The sequence below is a fragment of the Dendrobates tinctorius genome, unplaced genomic scaffold, assembly GCF_039654945.1.
Source record: "Dendrobates tinctorius isolate UK_male_01 unplaced genomic scaffold, ASM3965494v1 ptg000009l, whole genome shotgun sequence".
In the NCBI taxonomy this organism is placed as follows: Eukaryota; Metazoa; Chordata; class Amphibia; order Anura; family Dendrobatidae; genus Dendrobates; species Dendrobates tinctorius.
In genome coordinates, this window is record NW_027361677.1 from 18,447,501 (window position 1) to 18,468,972 (window position 21,472).

At 43.5% G+C, this 21,472-nt stretch overlaps 1 protein-coding gene across 4 annotated transcripts in view; it reads right to left on the reverse strand.

Moving 5' to 3' along the window:
* Positions 1-21,472, reverse strand: part of PIEZO1 (piezo type mechanosensitive ion channel component 1 (Er blood group)) — a 156,727-nt gene that overhangs the window by 69,499 nt on the left and 65,756 nt on the right. For 3 of the 4 annotated variants that reach the window (XM_073583277.1, XM_073583261.1, XM_073583286.1), the window contains exons 3-11: positions 20,172-20,294; positions 19,943-19,985; positions 18,467-18,632; positions 16,870-17,053; positions 15,502-15,715; positions 5,774-5,945; positions 5,521-5,640; positions 5,269-5,362; positions 2,591-2,691 (exon numbers count right to left, since the gene is read on the reverse strand). In XM_073583277.1, coding sequence (XP_073439378.1) covers positions 2,591-2,691; positions 5,269-5,362; positions 5,521-5,640; positions 5,774-5,945; positions 15,502-15,715; positions 16,870-17,053; positions 18,467-18,632; positions 19,943-19,985; positions 20,172-20,294 — 1,217 coding nt within the window. The remainder of the gene's footprint in view (positions 1-2,590; positions 2,692-5,268; positions 5,363-5,520; positions 5,641-5,773; positions 5,946-15,501; positions 15,716-16,869; positions 17,054-18,466; positions 18,633-19,942; positions 19,986-20,171; positions 20,295-21,472) is intronic. The other variant, XM_073583269.1, reaches the window with a different exon arrangement.

Consider the following 21,472-nt stretch of genomic DNA (forward strand, 5'->3'; position numbering starts at 1 on the left):
TTTACATGGCAACGCTTGTTTGCCCAGAAGCAGGTATCAACAAAGGATCAGCCGCTCTGCCCGGTGCCAGCTCCAGGAAGCCAATGAATATTCCTCTCCCAACATTACACTATCATTTCCATTACCACGCCATGTCAAGAGCTCTTCTGCTCTTTCTTCGCAGCCCTGGCACCGCATGACTACTGCCTGTGAAATTTGGCATCACTCTGTAAGAAATACCTAGAAGTGAAATGCTTCTGAGACACTAAAGTCATAAAGCCGCTCCTTGCCTTTTCCGAAAAAAAAAAAAAAATTCTAATCCAGCACCACATTCTCTTATGTACTTAGACTATATAGATTTCTTTTGTACTCCATTTTAAAGTTTGTATTATTTAAAGGGAACAGGATTAGAATTTTTTTTACATAAGAAAGTAGTGGTACAGCTGTATAGGCGCTTGGCAGCCAATAAAAATAATACCTTACTTGTAGAGATCCGATGTATCAGTCTTCAGAAATCTAATATAAAAGCTTTATGCAAATTGGTGTAAAGGAGTGGCCTCCTGGACAGCTTCAGCAAGACCCCCAGAGCACTTCCAGTATGATTTGCATAAACCTTCTAGGTTAAACTTCTCATGACTGACACATCAGATCTCTACTAAAAAGGTATCATTTTTATTAGGAGACACGCACCTATACAGTTATACCACTACTTCCATATGTAGAAACATGCTGACATGTTCCCTTTAAGGGGACTTATGTATGTAAATATGTATGAGAAGGGGACATTAAAAATGAAACAAGCTCAGGAGCATCATAGTGATTGTAAAGAGTGTACCCACTAGGAGTAAGAAGCTAAACTGGTGCCGACATCCCAAATTTTGTCAAATGATACTGGATGATATTAAATATTGAATAAAAATTATATTTTTGAACCCGAAAGGATGATTGTCACATGACCACGTTTATGAGACGTCATATGTCTACTATTTACATGTGGCCAAAGTTTTTTTTTTTGTTTTGTTTTTTTTACAGAAGGGGATCCTAGGCATCTAATGTCGAAAGTAGGCATTGGTTATATTACGGAGGGATTGGTTCTCATCTGATGACGACGGTTATGAAACACAAGAACAGCAGTGTTTTGCTTCCAGCGCAGAAGCAGCTCTGCTGGTCCGTAAACCATTCGCAGCCCCATATGTGCGGTTCATGCAGCAAGAGTTACACCATAAATGTATTTACAGTAATTCTATCCCTGCTCCAATAAATCCCTCCTGAATTTCTCATGTCTCTTAAAATTACCAAAGGCTCCAGGTATAAAATAAAACAATTTCATGCATTTTCCCGGATTACAAAAGTGGCAAGATTTTTTTTTAAATTATTATGAGCAAGACTATGGGATACAAGTGAAACTGCATTCGTTCCAGCATTAATAGAGAAGCTTTGGGTGTGGAGGCTTAAGCCAAATTGTCAAAAAGTGGGAAAACCTTTGATCCGTTATGGTAACGTGTCAATAGTTTTAATCAATGGAGTCCTGGATTACAAAGGGGCAGGTATATTTTTCTTCAAGAAACAGCATCTGTCCTGTCCATGTGTCAGATAAATGAGGCTCAACTGCAATTCCCAACACAGAACTTGTACTCTCTAAGGCAAAAAAAGACTCAATCTGCTCTCCACTCCCTTCTCTCAGTGTTAGAGTTAGCTGGATGTAAGGGGTTGTACACCCCAAAAGTTATCTACTGTGTAAGTAAAGGCAGAGAAAACAGGCTACAGATAAGGAGTTGTACTAATATAAGAGCTTATGGAGACAGCAGCATCCTGGATAAACACAAGATCTCACATCCAGCCTATATTACTGGGACAGACACACACACCTCCCATCCAGCCTATATTACTGGGACAGACACCCACACCTCCCATCCAGCCTATATTACTGGGACAGACACATACACACCCCCCATCCAACCTGTATTACTGAGAGAGACACACACACCTCCCATCCATCCTATATTACTGGGACAGACACACACACACCTCCCATCCATCCTATATTACTGGGACAGACACACACACACCTCCCATCCATCCTATATAACTGGGAGAGACATACACACACCTCCCATCCATCCTATATAACTGGGAGAGACAGACAGACCTCCCATCCATCCTATATAACTGGGAGAGAAACACAGACATCCCATCCAGCCTATATTACTGGAAATGACACACAGACCTCCCCATCCAGCCTATATTACTGGGACAGACACCCACACCTCCCATCCAGTCTATATTACTGGGACAGACACCCACACCTCCCATCCAGTCTATATTACTGGGAGAGACACACACACCTCCCATCCATCCTATATTACTGGGACAAACACACTCACACACACATCTCCCATCCATCCTATATTACTGGGACAGACACACACACACCTCCCATCCATCTTATATAACTGGGAGAGACACACAGACATCCCATCCAGCTTATATTACTGGAAATGACACACAGACCTCACATCCAGACTTTATTATTGAGAGTATTATTTGGGCACCTACAGAATGATTGATAGCAGTGACTGAGCTACATGCATTTTCTATAACCATAACTTACCATCATGGCAATCAACGCGCATATATAGCTCTGGTTCAGGATGACGTTCCCCAGTAAAAGTAGAGGTGACTGCTCTTTGGAGGCATCTGGTTTATGATCGGCTTAAGGTGAGAGAAAAAAAACCCCCAATATATCAGTATATCAGACTGTGGTTTCCTCTTTCTTATAGATCATTATATTCATTCATAGGACTATGAAATTCCGACATAGAAGATACAATGTAAAGATGATGACAAAATGATACAAAGTATTAATAGTTTACTTTTATCAATAAAACAATATAGAAAAATAAATGAAGAAAAGAGATATCTGAATCTCATCAATATTTAGTGTGACCGCCCTTATCCTTTTTATCAGCAAAGAATCAATTGTTACAAAGTCAGGTATAATGTGGGATTGTCGTCAGGTGTATGAGCTACTAAACATGTGATAAAGATCATCATTTCCTCAAGTAGGTTGAAAGTCACGGGAACAGCTGTGTAGGAGGCTTAAAACTGGGTGAGGAACAGATAAACTCTACTACAAAGGTGAGCAAGGTTGTGAAAGACAGTTTTATGTCACAGGTTATAGACGACTGCAGGAATGAACACAGCAACAATACACAAGGTAGATATACTGCATCAGCAAGGTGTCTCCCAGGCAAAGATTTTTAAAGCAGACTGATTTCAAGATGTACTATTCAAGGTCTTTTGAAGAAGCACCAAGAAATGTGCAACGTTGAGCATCATAGACGCAGTGGCTGGCCATGGAAACTAAGTGCAGCAGATTTAAGACACATCATGCTTACTTCCCTGAAATCAGAAGATGCCCAGCAGTGCCATCATTTCAGAACTGGCAGCAACCAATGGGACACAACTTATCTACTGCTCAGAGAAGTATGCCCAGTAGTGGTTTTCAGATAATCATATCAAAGATTAAGAGTCAGCTAGACTCGAAATGCATCAGTATTTATTTTTATATGCCCATGCTACTATTTTAATGAAGTCATAATAAAGTATTTTTTTGCTTTTAATTGGCTTTGCTGGACTGAAAAAAACCTCTGTCAACAAGCCTACATGCAAACATCTTGGAGAACTAACCGCAGATCTTCTGTGGAATAACCTTCCTACCAAATTCCTTCAAGAACTGTGCAAGTGTACCTAGAAGAATCCATGTGGCTTTGACGGGAAAGAGAGTTCACTCTTAATATTGATGGGATTTCTGTTTTTTTTTTATTCATCCATTCTACAGGGTGAAAATTCTGCAGCACTTTCCATCACCAGAAAGATCTAACTAAAGGCATCCTTTGTAAAGAAGGAACACTCATATTAATCATGTACTAGATGTTTCTTCCACATAAAACAAGATTTGCCGCCAGCTCTGCCAGCTGAAGCGTGACAAAAGCTCGCTGCTTCAGAAATGCACTGGCAATCGCAGCAATGTGCAGAAAGTTAGAAAGTGGAAAATGCCATTAAATCAGACTGCGGGAAAACAATGGCCATAGGAAGATTTGCTCAGTAATAAAAGCTGTAAGTTTAGGATAACAGGAGGTTAAGGCAAGACTAAAACATGGGCAAAAAGGGGTCCTAAACCCACCAAAGCCCCCACGACTGACATCTCCCCATAGACACTACACCACAGAAACAATGGCCACCAACACCAGTGCTGAAAAAGAATTATGATAAAATTTTGGGGTAAATGCAGCTTAAAAAGGACTTAGAATCTTGGAGATGGGAATACCCCTCTATCTCATTATGTAATGGGTGTAATATTATTAGCAAATACCTCCAATTAGACATGAAGTACAGTTCTTCTGATTCACTATGTTGCTTACCCCATGAGCAGGGCATTGCATTAGCTAAGGGATACATGGTTACAACCACTAGCAACTAACTGTCACCATATGAGTGGCTGTAACCATGGATACCCAAGCTACTGCAATGCCCTGCACATGGGGTTAGGGACATAGCTAATCAGAAGAACTATACTACATTTCTAATATTATTACACCTACAACATAATGAGATAGAAATACCCCTTTAATCTTGAAATTGTTGCAGTTAATGTACATGAGATAAGAATCAGGTACATGCCGGGAGAGTACAAAAAAAACAAAAAAACCTACAAAGCGAAACATTTGTTTGCAGTGAACACAATTCCACATATCCTCATTGGACCAAAATAAAACTTGCCAGACCAGTCAGACTAGGCTACCAGACTGGACCGTAAAGGCACAGTGGGAACGACGACAAGTATAGGTGTCACTTGTAAAGCCCAAGGTCAGACGGGCATTTCTGGGACCTGGTGATTACATACTAGGCAAACCTGCGCATCTCAAGCATTATTAATAACAGGTAGTACGTGCCCTATAATCTGTGACATCTCACCGCACCACTGTCCAGGGAGCTGCTGCTCTAAAAACCTTTGCAGGATTTTATAATAAACCTGATCTGATTTTTAATTGTAGGTGCCTATTCACACAGATGATGGCTTCCCTTTAAGTACCTTGTAAACCCATCGTGATGCATTCAGTCTCAAATTTGCTAGATTTCTCATGACTGGCACAGCCATGTTTTACAGAAAAGGCATCATTTTTCTTAGGGTTACAAGAGCCTATATATCCATACCTCTGCTATCACATAAATCTGTGCCTACAGATTCCCCATGATCTGTAGGGATTAGCAGTACAGAATCCATACCTGGGTTGTGTCTGGACTCGGACTGGATCACATGGACTGTGCAGTCCTGTGGATTGATCTCTGCAGCTTCGCTCGTCTGCGGCGGTAACATGGGCTGATGAGTGAGGAACAAAGAAAGAGGAACCGTTTTAGATTGTTTTTTTGGGGTCTGCTCATGGTATAAAACTTGGTCATCCATGCAACTTCCTTCTCCAGGTGCAAAATCTCATTGGCAGCAAATTATTTTATTTGCATGTATCAGCCATGTCTCACCTTTGTCTCCTCGCCTGCACTGTATCTTTCCTTTGTCCACGACTCCACTTCTGCCATTTCCAGGTCCTCTTGTGCAGATTTGTGGGGGTCCGCCGCTTCCGTCTCCAGTCCATCCCCCTTCTGAGGGATACAAGGCATTGTCAATATTAGGCCACTTTTAGGCTAGGTAGATTTGTTGCAGATTTTCCGATCCCGTGGCTCATCCGTGGACAGTATACACAGACACAATATTAATACAATCTTTATTTCCTACCTTTTCGGTGCTGGAGGTCTTCAGCTTCAGTACAGAGATCACTGCATAGTACAGAAGAAGCAATATCCCAGGATTGACATAGATCGGCCAGTCATGATTCTGGTTAAGGATGAGATCATCGACACTGCCCGTGCAATTGGTGTGGATAATTATGTCTTTTAGACCAAAAAGCCTGCAATGAAACACATCATTTAAAAAAAAAAAAAAAAGAAAAGTTTGGTTCATAAATATGCATGCAAGTGAGAGACAGATTGATGGCCGTGGTACGAGTTGCATGAATCCGCTAGGTTTTGTCACCCTTGCCCTGAGGCTCCATAGACTCTGCGTCCATCCCATCCTGGGAGATCAGGAACGCCATGGGCCTTGGCGCTAAGTATATGGATTTTATCTGCAGAAGTAAATATCTCCAAGCCCAGAGCCTCCGGATCTACCCACGAAATAAATCTTGTGCTGTATCTTCTGCCGTCGGCACCGTCGCCCACTCTATTCAGCACAAAGTTTACAATATGGAAGCCAAGGAGACAAACCCCAGGGAGAGAGCACTAAAGACATCAACTCCGAACCCAAACCCGTAACTCATTTTACTCTGATCTGTTCAGCCTCAACCAATATTAAATAGGATAGTGCGGGAATATCAGGGACAAAAATGTATAATTACGTGTGGATCCAGTTTTCTCTCTTCTAATGCCCTTGTAAGAAAAACAGCACCAAAATAACAAAAACAAAGACACATAGGCTCTTCACAAGATATGGTCTAATTTACGGCAGCGTTTGGGCAGCTAACGTCTTGCCTGCAATGTCACTTTCCTGACATCCGAAAAGACATCCAATATGTAACGTACTAGATCTCATCATGTCACATAACATTAAGCAGCTACTAAAAGTTTCCACGTAGCCGTCAGTCGGATTGCGCATCGGCTTCTGGGTTACGTCACTTTATACATATTTATCACGTCTTCTGGCAGGTTAAATGCAGCACTTATCTGTATTGGGGTTATCCTTCTAGTGATCTATATACATTCTTGGCTCCCCGCCAGGTAATAATATAATGTAACTGCTCTGAATACACTTGGACGGACATATTTGCAGCCCTGTTTACAGTTCAGGAAAGCTGCGGCTGAAAATGTCTCCTCAGCACACGACAGATTCATTTATAGCCATGAAATCTCTATATATAAAAATGAATGTGTGTGTGTGTGTGTGTGTGTGTGTATCACCAACCAATCACAAAGCTTCTTTCAGTTCACCAGAGCTGGTTAAAAGAAGCTGAGCTGTGATTGGTTGCTATGACCAACAGTTTTCCCACTTGACAACACCTCAGCAGACACTGACATGGTGGGAGAAATCTAGCATCCCTGGGAACATAAGCACCCAGCCATTGTCTGCCCCCCTGAAAGGAGCAGAGAGCACATGACAGAAATGAATCCCCCCTCCCTGCCCCATATCCCCATCACACATCCTCCATCCTGTAGGCACATCTTCCCTCTTAAAGGGATCATTGGTATGGAAGTCAGAGCAAATCCAGCCAGCGCTTTGGTTTTGACTCCAGGCCTCTCTTAAAAGTATCCCCGGTATGGAAGTTAGGACCGTTCCACTCAGCTCTGTGGTTCTGACCCCAGGGTCTCTTAAAGGGATCATTGGTATGGAATTTAGGGTAAATCCACTCTGCGCTTTGGTACTGACCCCAGGCCCTTCTTAAAGGGATCCCCGGTATGGAAGTCAGGGCAAATCCATCCAGTGCTTTAATTCTGACCCCAGGCATCTCTTAAAAGGATCCCCTGTATGGAAGTCAGGGCAATTGCCTTCAAATGCTCTGGTACTGACCCCAGGCTCTCTTAAAAGGGATCTCCTGTATGGAAGTTAGGGCAAATCCCTCAGCGCTCTGATTCTGACCCCAGGGTTCTATTAAAGGGATCATTGGCATGCAAGTCAGGGCAAATCCACTCATCGCTCTGGTTCTGACCCAAGTCCCCTCTTAAAAGGATCCTCGGTACGGAAGTGAGGGAAAATCCACTCTGCGCTTTGGTACTGACCCCAGGCCTCTCTTAAAGGGATCTCCGGTATTGAAGTTAGAGTAAATCCCTCAGTGCTCTGATTCTCACCCCAGGCCTTTACTAAAGGGATCATTGGTATGGAAGTCAGGGGAAATCCACCCAGTGCTCTGGTTCTGACGCCAGGCCTTTCTTAAAGGGATCCCCGGAATGGAAGTTAGGACCATTCCACTTAGCGCTCTGGTTCTGACTCTAGGCTGACAGGATGATGTGGGATATTAGAGGTAGTTGTCCGGTGGCTCTGGCTGATGGGATGATGTGTGATATTATGCCCGGACATAGTAACTAACTACGGTTAGTTATAACAAATTATAATGATTCTAAAATTTATATATACACACACAATATATATATATATATATATTGTAGAGCCCCCACCCACTCCGCATAGCCACATTCACTATAATATCCCATATCATCCCATCAGCCAGAGCTACCGAACTACTACCCCTAATATCCCACATCATCCCATCAGCCAGAGCCACCGGACTACTACCCCTAATATCCCACATCATCCCATCAGCCAGAGCCACCGGACTACTACCCCTAATATCCCACATCATCCCGTCAGCCTGGGGTCAGAACCAGAGCGCTGAGTGGAACGGTCCTAACTTCCATACCAGGGATCCCTTTAAGAAAGGCCTGGCGTCAGAACCAGAGCGCTGAGTGGATTTGCCCTGACTTCCATACCAATGATCCCTTTAATAAAAGCCTGGGGTGAGAATCAGAGCGCTGAGGGGATTTACCCTAACTTCCATACAGAAGATCCCTTTAAGAGAGCCTGGGGTCAGTACCAGAGCATTTGAAGGCAATTGCCCTGACTTCAATACCGAGGATCCCTTTAAGAGAGGCCTGGGGTCAGAATTAAAGCACTGGATGGATTTGCCGTGACTTGCATACCAATGATCCCTTTAAGAGAGCCTGGGGTCAGTACTAAAGCGCAGAGCGGATTTTCCCTAAATTCCATACCAATGATCCCTTTAAGAGACCCTGGGGTCAGAACCACAGAGCTGAGTGGAATGGTCCTAACTTCCATACCAGGGATCCCTTTAAGAGAGGCCTGGGGTCAAAACCATAGCACTGGATGGATTTGCTCTGACTTCCATACCAATGATCCCTTTAAGAGGGAAAATGTGCCTACGGGATGGAGGATGTGTGATGGGGATATGGGCAGGGAGGGGGGGGGAGATTCATTTCTGTCATGTGCTCTCTGCTTCTTTCAGGGGGGCAGACAATGGCTGGGAGCATATGTTCCCAGGGATGCTAGATTTCTCCCACCATGTCAGTGTCTGCTGAGGTGTTGTCAAGTGGGAAAACTGTTGGTCATAGCAACCAATCACAGCTCAGCTTCTTTTGAACAGCTCTGGTGAAATGAAAGATGCTTCGTGATTGGTTGGTGATACACACACATTCATTTTTAAATATAGAGATAAATTGGATTTCACAGATTTGCAATGAGAATAATCCATATATGGTGCAGAAATAGCTACAGACATGTTGTACAGAAAATCTTATAAAAATAAAACTTTGCATTAGCAAACATTCCCAGCTAATAGATATGGCGGCACGCATTAGCCACACTTGCTTCTTTGTAAGGAACTCTTTTTCTCCTATATATTCGCCACTACTTTCCATGAAACCCCTCCGACAATAAACAATTGCTTCAATCGTTTCATGGAAACACGTCCAGATATTCCTGGGGATTGTATACGCCGGTCTGTGTTTTATTACTTGATTACATGAAGCTGGCAGGCCTCGGGCCGCGGCGTGGACGGCGGGCCTACTACCACTTAGCAGCACGTAAGTGCGAGGTGGCTAAGACGAGCGAGTTATGACAGCCTGTTGACATTACACCGATGTGTGACAAGTCTCGCTTTTCCACTCTGATTCTTACAGGACGGATACACGAACCCTCACGGCTGAAAGTCTCTTAATAAATAATCAGATATTCAACCCTCTACCACCACTACATCTTGATCAATTACTACTTGGGCGTCTATAAAAATTAACATTTCTGCTCCATGAAAATTAAACTTCCTGAAATGATATCCTCAAAGCTACAGAATATACAACGAGGTTCCTTTAATCAGCGGCTGAATGAGACAATAATGGCTCCATTGCTCAGCATACAATGCTGGTACAAGTCAAGATTTGTCTTTCAGCCAACGTCCTCTTTACATGACTGTGCCGATTCTTTTTACAAGCCATTTACTTTTTTTATGCAAACCTCTAAAAATCGGCTGCTGCTCTTCGCAAAGGCAGAATTAGATTAATGAAACTGTAGATGTCTGCGGTCACCACCAGGGGGAGCTAAATGAAGACAGTGCAAAACAGTAAAGTACCAACTAGTCGCCCCTTGTGGTGGTTACCATCATATAGCCCCAATCACGTGGATTTTTTAGATTTTATTTACCTTTTAGGAAAAGGAAGGCAATTTGTATTTTTTCTATTATATATTTTTTTTATCGTTCACCTAAATAGACTTAATCCTGGACAGTGCACTAATATACTGTAATATTGCAGTTTTCTGTAAAACTATCCATATACTATGAAGGGCAGCAACAACCTGGGTTCATAGGTGCACAAACAGCATAAACACTGGGTGCTTCAGTAGGTCACCTGGCTGTCATGACCAAGCCAATGGAACCACATCGGGGTCAATAAGTATTAGAAGGGTCTCACTCCTTCCAACCTTTTCACAATGTGAGCAGCATTTCCAGTGTTAAACTGCTGGGATCGCAGTTATTTTCTGAGTGAACCTCATTCATTTACAGTGGATGTCGCCAATAGAAATCTAAGCCCAACTGTCCCCGGGACTTGCCCAAGCTTTAAGGGCACTGACATTGGCCTTGGATCTGACGACTGAGAGACCCCCCCCGAGGGATCCTGATCTCCAGTTTCCTGGAAGTGGTAGTAACCGCCACTCACTGTCTATAGGACTGTGAATAACCCATTCTCCGTATCACTTTATTTGGGGTCTCCCCATTCTCAGTATCACTTTATTTAGGGTCTCCCCATTCTCAGTATCACTTTATTTAGGGTCTCCCCATTCTCAGTATCACTTTATTTAGGGACTCCCCATTCTCCGTATCACTTTATTTAGGGACTCCCCATTCTCCGTACCACTTTATTTGGGGTCTCCCCATTCTCCGTATCACTTTATTTAGGGTCTCCCCATTCTCCGTACCACTTTATTTGGGGTCTCCCCATTCTCCGTACCACTTTATTTGGGGTCTCCCCATTCTCCGTACCACTTTATTTGGGGTCTCCCCATTCTCCGTACCACTTTATTTGGGGTCTCCCCATTCTCCTCACCACTTTATTTGGGGTCTCCCCATTCTCCGTACCACTTTATTTGGGGTCTCCCCATTCTCCGTACCACTTTATTTGGGGTCTCCCCATTCTCCGTACCACTTTATTTGGGGTCTCCCCATTCTCCGTATCACTTTATTTGGGGTCTCCCCATTCTCCGTATCACTTTATTTGGGGTCTCCCCATTCTCCGTATCACTTTATTTGGGGTCTCCCCATTCTCCGTATCACTTTATTTGGGGTCTCCCCATTCTCCGTATCACTTTATTTGGGGTCTCCCCATTCTCCGTATCACTTTATTTGGGGTCTTCCCATTCTCCGTATCACTTTATTTAGGGACTCCCCATTCTCCGTATCACTTTATTTGGGGTCTCCCCATTCTCCGTATCACTATTTGGGGTCTCCCCATTCTCGGTGTCACTTTATTTGGGGTCTCCCCATTCTCAGTATCACTATTTGGGGTCTCCCCATTCTCCGTACCACTTTATTTGGGGTCTCCCCATTCTCCGTATCACTTTATTTGGGGTCTCCCCATTCTCCGTACCACTTTATTTGGGGTCTCCCCATTCTCCGTACCACTTTATTTGGGGTCTCCCCATTCTCCGTACCACTTTATTTGGGGTCTCCCCATTCTCCGTATCACTTTATTTGGGGTCTCCCCATTCTCCGTATCACTTTATTTGGGGTCTCCCCATTCTCCGTATCACTTTATTTGGGGTCTCCCCATTCTCCGTATCACTTTATTTGGGGTCTCCCCATTCTCCGTATCACTTTATTTGGGGTCTCCCCATTCTCGGTGTCACTTTATTTGGGGTCTCCCCATTCTCCGTATCACTATTTGGGGTCTCCCCATTCTCGGTGTCACTTTATTTGGGGTCTCCCCATTCTCGGTGTCACTATTTGGGGTCTCCCCATTCTCGGTATCACTTTATTTGGGGTCTCCCCATTCTCAGTATCACTTTATTTGGGGTCTCCCCATTCTCCGTATCACTATTTGGGGTCTCCCCATTCTCAGTATCACTTTATTTGGGGTCTCCCCATTCTCAGTATCACTTTATTTGGGGTCTCCCCATTCTCAGGATCTGTTGGGAGTCTCAGCAGCTGAAATCCCATTATCTATCTTATGGATAGGCAGTAAGTACATATAGTCTATGGGACAAACCCTTTAATTCTCTGGTTACGGGAGGAAAGCAACGGAATTTAGGAAAAAGAAAAAATGTAGCACTAGCTTTAACATTTTTGAAAATAAAAAAAAAAGGGAGACCCAAAATAAGCGAATAGACATTCACCGATATCAGGTTTAATAGCAGTGATATTTTTTCTCCATTTTTCAGTTACTTTCCTAGTGAAACAGAAGTGATTGAGCAATCATCATCACCTCCGATGTGCGACATCTGGATAGAATATTCCGGAAGTAATGAGTTAGTACATGAGATAAAGAACAGGCGACAGGAATTATGCCACTGGTGAGAGAACAGAGGTATTGCTTTTATCATAGAAACTCTGTGCTCCTCACTATATATAATGGATTACAGCAGGACCGTCCGACATGCACACATTTGCGGAACGTAGGGTGCCACAAAATAAAGCACATTGACGGTCATCATTATGTGAAGAAGCCCGTCTTGTGCCAGTTTCCCCAGATCCGTTAAGATTTTATATAGAAGTTATTCTGGGAAGGTTTCTCGGACTGAATCTTATACATAAATATGTATTAGCAATACTTTAGCGGCATCTGTGGGAATTTTTGCCCCTTCATTCAGAAGACCATTTGTGAGGTCAGACCCAGATTGTGAGCGCGGCCTGTCCGAAGCTCCGGTCTAGTTTATCCCAAAGGTGCCGGTGCTCTGTGCGGTCAGCCATGCTGTTCCACCAATCACACGTTTATGGACCTTGTGCACTGGGCACAGTCATGGGGATCAGAAAAAAAGCCTCCCCCAAACTGTTCTCCAAAGCTGGAAGATACAATCGTGCACAGTATAAAGACCACGTGCATGCTGTACAATATCTGAGAACTTTCTTTAGTACAGACAATGTCCCTTGTCTTCACCGCTGGCCTTTCAAGAAACCAATGCGGCCGACAATGGGGAAGTGATCTGGTAAGATAATGTGTGACCTCAAGCAGAATATCCCATAGTAATAGGATTAAAACTGAATTAGCCATGCTGGTAAATGTGGCAAGGAATAGCCCACCACTGGTCTCCGTGTGGGCCCATTATATGATCGGCATATACAGCCAGATTAGAAAGCATCTCATGTGACGCTTATGATCCAAACAAATTAATAAACCAACTAATGATGAAACCAGCCCTTAGCAGGACAATACAGCTATCTTCACCATCTTATGGTAGCACAATACATACTCGTACAGCTTTGCCGACCTTGTCGTTTGCAGACTATGAGCTGCCCAAAGTGTCAACAGAAAGTCAACACTGCGAAGGTCTTCTATTCACTAAGTATAGAAAAAGCCTTCTAATGGAAAGAGGCGTCTGATAATGAGTCAACAATGTAATCACCTCTTTTTAGGATGGGTCAACAGACTCCTAGTCATATAATGTAGTGAAGGACACATGAAGACCCTATGTAAACCCTGGGGGAGAGTGGTAATCCATAGTATAAAGACAATACAGGCCATTTCTCAGAACTGCGAATCCCCGGCAGTCTGTAAAGGTACTGTCACACTTAGCGATGTACCAGCGATCCCGACCAGCGATATGACGCGGTCAGGATCGCTGGTACATCGCTAAGTGGTCGCTAGTGAGCTGCCACACAGGCAGATCTCATTAGCGACATCGCTGGGGACGGGGATCGCTACTTACCTGTCACACCAGGCGATCCTGCGTCCTCCCGCCCGGCTCCACGCGTCGCTCGTCCTCACAGCAGGAAGCGCCGCAGGAAGCTGACGACGAGAAACGGTCCTGGACGTTCTCGCGCGATCAGCTATAACCAGCGGGGGAGCGGGTCGTAGGTAAGTATCAGACACAGAGATATCGCTAGCAATATCGCTATAACGTCACTAGTTATAGCGATATTGCTAGCGATATCTCTTAGTGTGACATGCCCTTAATGAATTGTATAGAATTAGATTATAGTATATACCAGGATTACATTACCACTAGCAAATAAGAGCTGGAAAGGCGCCGGACCGGATTTAGAAAACCCATTTCCAAATATTCCGAATAAGGCCGGGTTCTCACGTCCAACATTCACAGTCTAAGCAAAACAGTAACAATGCAGTGACGTGACCAGAATCTGCATAACTAATAATATGCTAAATAGAAGCAAGTCACATTTATGTATGAGATAGACAAGAAGATTGTGTATAAAATGATGGTGGTCTCACAACCACAGCAGAAGTGGATGGTGAGATATGGAGCCTGGAAGTCAAAAGTGCAAAACATTGTCACCCTTTTGTTCGTCAGTGTATATGGAAAAATCTTTTCCGGGTATAGTGATGAACACCCGTTACCAAGATCGTTCATCCCCATACCGTTTGCACTGCTGTTGACATCAAAGCCCTGTTCATATAAAAGGTGGATGTGCTGAAAAATATTAGTTTCCTCTCGGGGTCTTAGTTTCCCCTCAAACAAGCCAAAAAGTTTAGATGCGGGTGCCTACCTATCCTCTACGTAAGGCATGTCATAAAAGGAGTAAAACCATGCTGAATGAGAAATGTTCCCACTGTGTGTGTGTAGCCATACAGCTTCATTCATACACATTTACAATCCTGGACAACTATAAGGAAAAGATACAATAAACAATATCTCATAAAGGAAACCACTGAAAGCCTTGTAAAAAAAAAAAAAAAAAAAAAAATCCAAAGTAAAGAGATAACGTGCCGGATGTCATACTTCACAGTTAAGCAATAAAATTCTAAACTTTCAGATTTTGTTTACATTTTTTTTTTTTTTTTTAAGACAAGACACAAGACATGGCACATGATGGAGAAGGGCTCATTTACAATTCCCAGGGACCAATCTAGTAAAAACGATCCCTACGGATGAAGAACGACCGCTGATGAGGAAGCATTTACAGACTGGTGGACGTCTCTTTACGCAGAATGTAAAGCACAGTAAACGGGCTACCAAACATAAGATCAACATGAAGAATGCTTGTTTGTCGGGTGAAATGATTTTTAGGCGTGCTTTGTGCATACTTGACTTGTGCTGCCAAGAAAAATGCTGGCTATTTACACAGAACGATCTATTAGCGATTGTTCTGGGCACATCGGAAGAACGGTCGGGTCTGTCTAAGCAATGACGACCATTCTGAATTTATGTGGACAATTGACGGTCATTTACTGAGCTGGTCGACCAGTGTAAACAAGCTTTAATTGTCTAGAGCTATATGGCAAAGTGGCACAAACCTTGCCCACAGCTCCAGCGGAGGGAAGAAATTCTGGATGAATGGAGACTGGTAACCGTACAGACAGATGATGTGACCACCAGCAAAAAAGCCAACCATGACACTGAGGGTGTTTAATCCCACGTGGCTGATGGGGAAGTGGCAAGCCCACCAGGTGCACAGGCCAACAAAGGCTAAGTAATAGACCGCCGAAAAACCAGACGGGACGGTGATGCCTGCAAGAAAAACAGGAAGCATATTAACACCATTCATACACCATGTGCACACAGTTTTTCCAAGCAGGTTATTTGGAGTGGAAACTCCAAATCTTACTCAAAAACTTGGGAGGTTGTGCTCCAAAAACTCAGCAAAAACCATTACACTGGCTTTCCAATAATAAAGATTTATCATCTATCCACATAATCAGAAATCCCACTAATCCTTAGAACTGGGAACCAAAATCCCCGTTCCTTTTCACCGCATGACCAGAGTAGACAGGTGATAAAAGACGATTATGGAAACACCTTTAATTAAAAGGACAACAGACAAAAGCTTAGCTTTATAAATGTGGTCTAAGTGATAATATTTCTCCTTGTGGAGAGTGACCAACCAGACCTGACATGTCAGAGTGAGCAGACTTAAGGCCCCGTCTCACTAAGCAATCTCGGTAGCGAGATCGCTGCTGAGTCACAACTTTTGTGACGTAACAGCGATCTCACCAGCGAGATCGCCGTGTGTGACAGCGATCAGCGAGCGGCCCCCCTGCCGGTATCGCTGATCGCTGCAAGAAATCTCTGGACATTTCTTTGGTCGCTGGTCTCCCGCTGGCCAGCACGCATCGCTGTGTGTGACAGGCGAGAGACCAGCGATCAGGTGTTAAAAATAATAAAAAAAATTAAAAACATAGTTATTCTCACCTTCCGACGTCGCGTTCAGCCATCCTGCCTCTCTCCACGCTCCGGTTCCAGTGATCCTTTGCACGAATGACCGCGAGACGTCGCTGCCGCGAGACCGTGACATTCTCGCGGTCATTCTCGCAAAGGATCACTGGGACCGGAGCGTGGAGAGAGGCCGGAAGACTGTGCGGGACATCGGAAGGTGAGAATAACAATATTTTTTATTTTAATTTAATTTTTTACAGGGGTGGCCAACGATGCCGCACGCTCGGCATCGCTGTGCTGATCGCTGGTGAAGCTGTCTGTGTGACAGCTCACCAGCGATCACATAGCGACTTACTAGCGATCCTGACACCTTGAGATCGGTGTCGGGATCGCTAGTAAGTCGCTTAGTGTGACGGGGCCTTTATAAGCCATGCATGTATAAAAAAAAAACAAACATTCTTTTGGGTGATTAAAAATGCAGACGAATAAAGGCTGTGCTGCCTCATTACCTGCCAGGGCCAGCAGCAAAAGAGCCAGCGATTTCCACACGGCTTCCAATAGTTTGTGTGCAGCTTCTCTGATCCGTGAGCCCAGCACCCCATCCTGAGGAGACATCTGAATATCCTCATTATCTTCTTCACCCTCTGGATCTTCATCTTCAGTCACTTCTGCCTGGTCTTCCTCTTCCACCTGCTAAATAGAGAAAAAAGGGATGAGACATGTACGGCCTAATTTTTCTTTCAGACTTGGAACAAATGATCATCAAAAATTGTAAAATTGATGGAAACAGACAACGATGAAGCGTTGGGCGACATGTAACACTTGAATGATTGCCATAGCCGATCAACAACAGTCCATCAGCGCCTGGAAAGAGGTCAGCCATGTATAAAGTGTTAGGTGGGTCACTAGTTTGGTCGAACTTTTGCAAATCAGTGGATCATCGGTCTTCATGCAGAAACTTCCGGATCAAAACTAAACTTATAGGATACCATTAAAAAAAAAAAAACAAGTGTTTGTGCTTGGAGGACGGTCTATTGAAGTTTTTGCAGAGAGATCAGAGGTGTTCTTCAGTGGCCTGGATAATAAAATCTCAAGATGGTGAACCGTACACTTGCCCAAATTGGATTTGAAGACGGTAAAAATTGGGAATAGAGTTAAGTTATGTAAGAAATTACTGAATAATCCATAGGCCAAAAAGTCAACATCACAGCACATACGTACAGATTCCTGCACGCCGCTTTACGCCAATATTATGACATTGGCAGGATGAAACAAGCCTGAACCACAGAAGCTTCCATTCTTCTCTCACTGTGAAGGACGACGAGAACGTCTCAGGGAGCGCAATCTGCTCAGTTCTTGGCTTAGTTTGGGACTAAGTGAATTTCCAGCACCCTTTAGTCACACAATACACATCTGCCGGTCACGGGTCTAATTCCACTCTGGCATCTCCTTAGAACTTCAAGTCCTGACCCAACGTGAAAGGAGCCAAATCATCAAATCCCCATACCACTGTTCCCTCGAGCGGTAAAGCAAGCAATAACAGAGCATATGTATATTATACATCACACAGTTAAAACCATTACAGCATCTGCTCATACAGAACAGCCTGGGTGACGGGTTACTGACAGTAGGGGAGGTCACGTGGTCGGCACAGCTGGTTGTGCCAACAGAAATGTAAATAAAGAGAATGGGCAAACAGAAAATAAAAAAAAACTGGCTGGGAGTTATGCCGGACATCTCGGCACATGCATGGAGGGCGGGGGTAGTGGAAAAATGTAGGGGAAAGGAAACAGAGAGGGGGGTTAGATAGGAGAGAAGTGAACAGTCGAAAAATGAAATATGACTTGAAAATAAATAGAACAGTAAAGGGACAAGTTAAGTAAACATTATCCCACGTATAACCCGATCCTGGTGTAGACAAGCTGTAGCTGCCGAGAACAGAGGACGGTTAATAAATCAGGACATGGGGGTGTAGAAAATTATATGGTATGGAAAAGGTTGGTATAAAAACCCCTGGAGAAGTGAGGTTACGGGAAGTGCGCGGGCGTAATAGACACACAGCAATGCCACAGCCCCGCCAGCTCTTATTCTGGCCACCGATCCCACCTGCTCTAGAAGGTCTGATGACCTGCTCAGTCTCTCACGCGGTGTAGGACTTCTCGGTCGTCGGGTCAAACGATTACACAAGCCAAGGCAAATCGCCGACACTAGGAACATGCCGAAATCTGGGGCCACCATCCGCACGGTGTTAGGAATGTCATAGATATCCAACCTAGGGGAAAGCAAGAAAGACTGTGAGAGAGGTTGAACCAAGATTAAAAAGTATCTCCTACCTACAAGAAAGGGGATAATTTCCTGATTGCTGGGACCACCACTGATCCAGGACACTGCCAAGCGTTCCCTGGAGCAGATGTACAAATGATCAACCAATCTCCATAGAGAATAAATGGAGTGAAGCTGCCAATTATTGACCACCGCTCCATTCACACGAAGCTCTTCAGAGCCCCAATTCTCTGAATCGGTGGAGCCCCCTCGAAAGTGGGAAGTTATCCCCTATCCATAGGAGAGGGTCTAACTTCTAAACCTGGTGAAACTTCTTTAAAGGACAGACAAGCATTTTGCATGGAGGTCTTCAGGATTACTATTACCCTCCAGATCTGGACCGAAAAATTGTTTTTTTATAGAGATCAAAGAAGTGGAAATTTTTAGGGTTCCTCTTCCAGAGTGTGACAACCTCATTGCCTCCACAGAGTAGTTTCATGGTTTCCCTGCCCACTGTATAACAACTTCTTTAAATACAGAATTTAACAAAAGCGATATGTACAGTACTTATACAGAGGAAGGGGTGGATCATGAAAAGCAAAGAGTGCAAGTGGACATGATCTGGTGGAAGAAGGTAAGCAAAACCTACAATAGATTTATACTACAGGATCAGAGCTAAATAAAATGTACTTTGTGAGAACAAGACTTGCTGACCTGCGGCCATAAGCCAACCGCACTTCTGTGCGCACAGAACAATCATAAACATGATTGTTCTGTACGCAATGAACAGAATGTTGTCAGGAGCAAATATCTGCCAAGAACTAGGATTTTTATGCAAGCTTAAGGCCATGTGCACACGCTGCGGTTTTGACCCTGCAGAACTGCAGCAGTTCCGCAGACATGGTACTTTACCATGTTAGCCTATGGGTTTTCAAAACCGCAGTGCTCACGCTGCGGTTTTTTTCCTGCGGAAAAGCTGCGTGTTTTTTTTCCGCAGCAGGTCAATTGTTTCTGCGGATTCTGCTGCGGTTTCACACCTTTAACATAGTAGAGGTGTGAAACCGCAGGGCAAAACTGCAGGCCAAACCGCAGCAAAACCGCAGGTCACTTTACCTGCGGTTCCGCGGGAAAAAACCCGCAGGTGAATCTGCAGTGTGTGCACATACCCTAAAAATAATTGACAAAAAAAAGTGTGGTTTTGTCAAATATCAGATACCGTACATACCCATCTGTTACTGCTGGCCTATCCTAATGAAAGGTCAAACATCAAAGTAATGGACAAGACCTTTAATGGGCATTTTGTTTTGTGGATTCACGTACCTGGTAACACCAACATGGCGAGCAAGAACTTCCCAGTCACTGCCTGAAAAAGGTCGACACAAAAATAAGGTTTAACCAGTAAAGACTGCGCTAGCACTTTATTTAACCAATTAAGTCATCTAGATAAAGATAAAAAAAAAAGAAAAAAAATAGATATGTATCTATCTATCTATCTCTCTCTCTCGCTATCAGCTTTATCCCCCTTGCCCACAGTCTTTGCAGTACTTACAGTTATGTCCCAGCAGGTCATCCAGTCCCGGCACTGTATGGAGGCAGAGTTGGAATATGAAGTGTGAACAGAGGAAGATGATGCTGATGGACAGCAGAAATTTCAGCAGACGGCCCGTATGACCTGGAGGTGAAAAGAAAGCGGTAACCAAGCCTAAAATACAACCAATATGTATGGCTGCTGGGTCATGTGGATTGCCACACAGATTTTTCAAAAAAGGCAAAAAGTGCCAAATTATGTTGCAATCTGGTAACACTAAGTTTCCCAATATAGAGCAGCTTTCCTTTCTTTATATATTTGTTTTATTTAAAATTATTCTTATCTTTATAGGAGGATGTTGTTGGACAGTGTTTGTAAGTACAAGCAATTTTGTAATTTTCTGCATATTGAAATTTCCAGCCATTCTAGATCTAAAAACTTTTTCCTGAGTTTGCAGATGGCTGCCCTGGAGACCGACCATCGCTGCGGTGAAGCTGGCCGGGATTTGGAAGTTACCGTTATCTACGGCGATTATGGTCAGCTTCAAAACAGGGCTTACAAGCTCAATAGAAAAGAGTTTGTAAGCTCTGAAAAGGTTTTCCTGTGTAGCAGTGGTGGTTGGTCTCCAAAGCAACGAGCTGTAAACAAAAAGTGTTACCGTAATATCTTAAGAACAGCTTAAAATTGTAGTAAGCAGTAAACTGCTTGCATTTCCAAGATCTACCTTACAAAGTCCATCTATGAAGATGGGAATATTATTAAATACATTTTTTTTTTGCTATATTATTTATTGCTTGCAAAAAAAAAAAGTTTCCAGTCTAATAAATTGCTGACAAAACTCTAGGATATGTGATCATTTTGTGAGCAGAGTGGGGGGGGGGGGGGGCTCCAACTTCTAGGACCCTCATGTTCCTTAGAAAAAAGTGACTGCACTGGTTTAGCTCCGGGGCTCCAATGCAAAATCTGCAACAGGGCTCCCAATTCTCCAGCAATAAGTTGCTAATATTAAAGTATCAATTTTGTGCCATGAGGCGGTATTTTATTTTTTTTATTTTTTTTTTAAAGTAAATCCTTTGAAATCCTGTGGAATTACAGGAATAATAAAATTGTAACAAGCACGGATAATTGCAGAGGCTACAAAAGTGTAAGAAGACTTATATCAGTCACACGACTACTAGCCAGACATTTTCAGGTCTAATGGATCCGTCCGTTAGGGGTAGAAACAATACACAAAGCAGCTTTCTGCAGCAAGACAGTATTAAAAAAAAAAAAATAATAATATGCATTTAAAATGTCTTGCACCACATTTATTAGGCATGTCT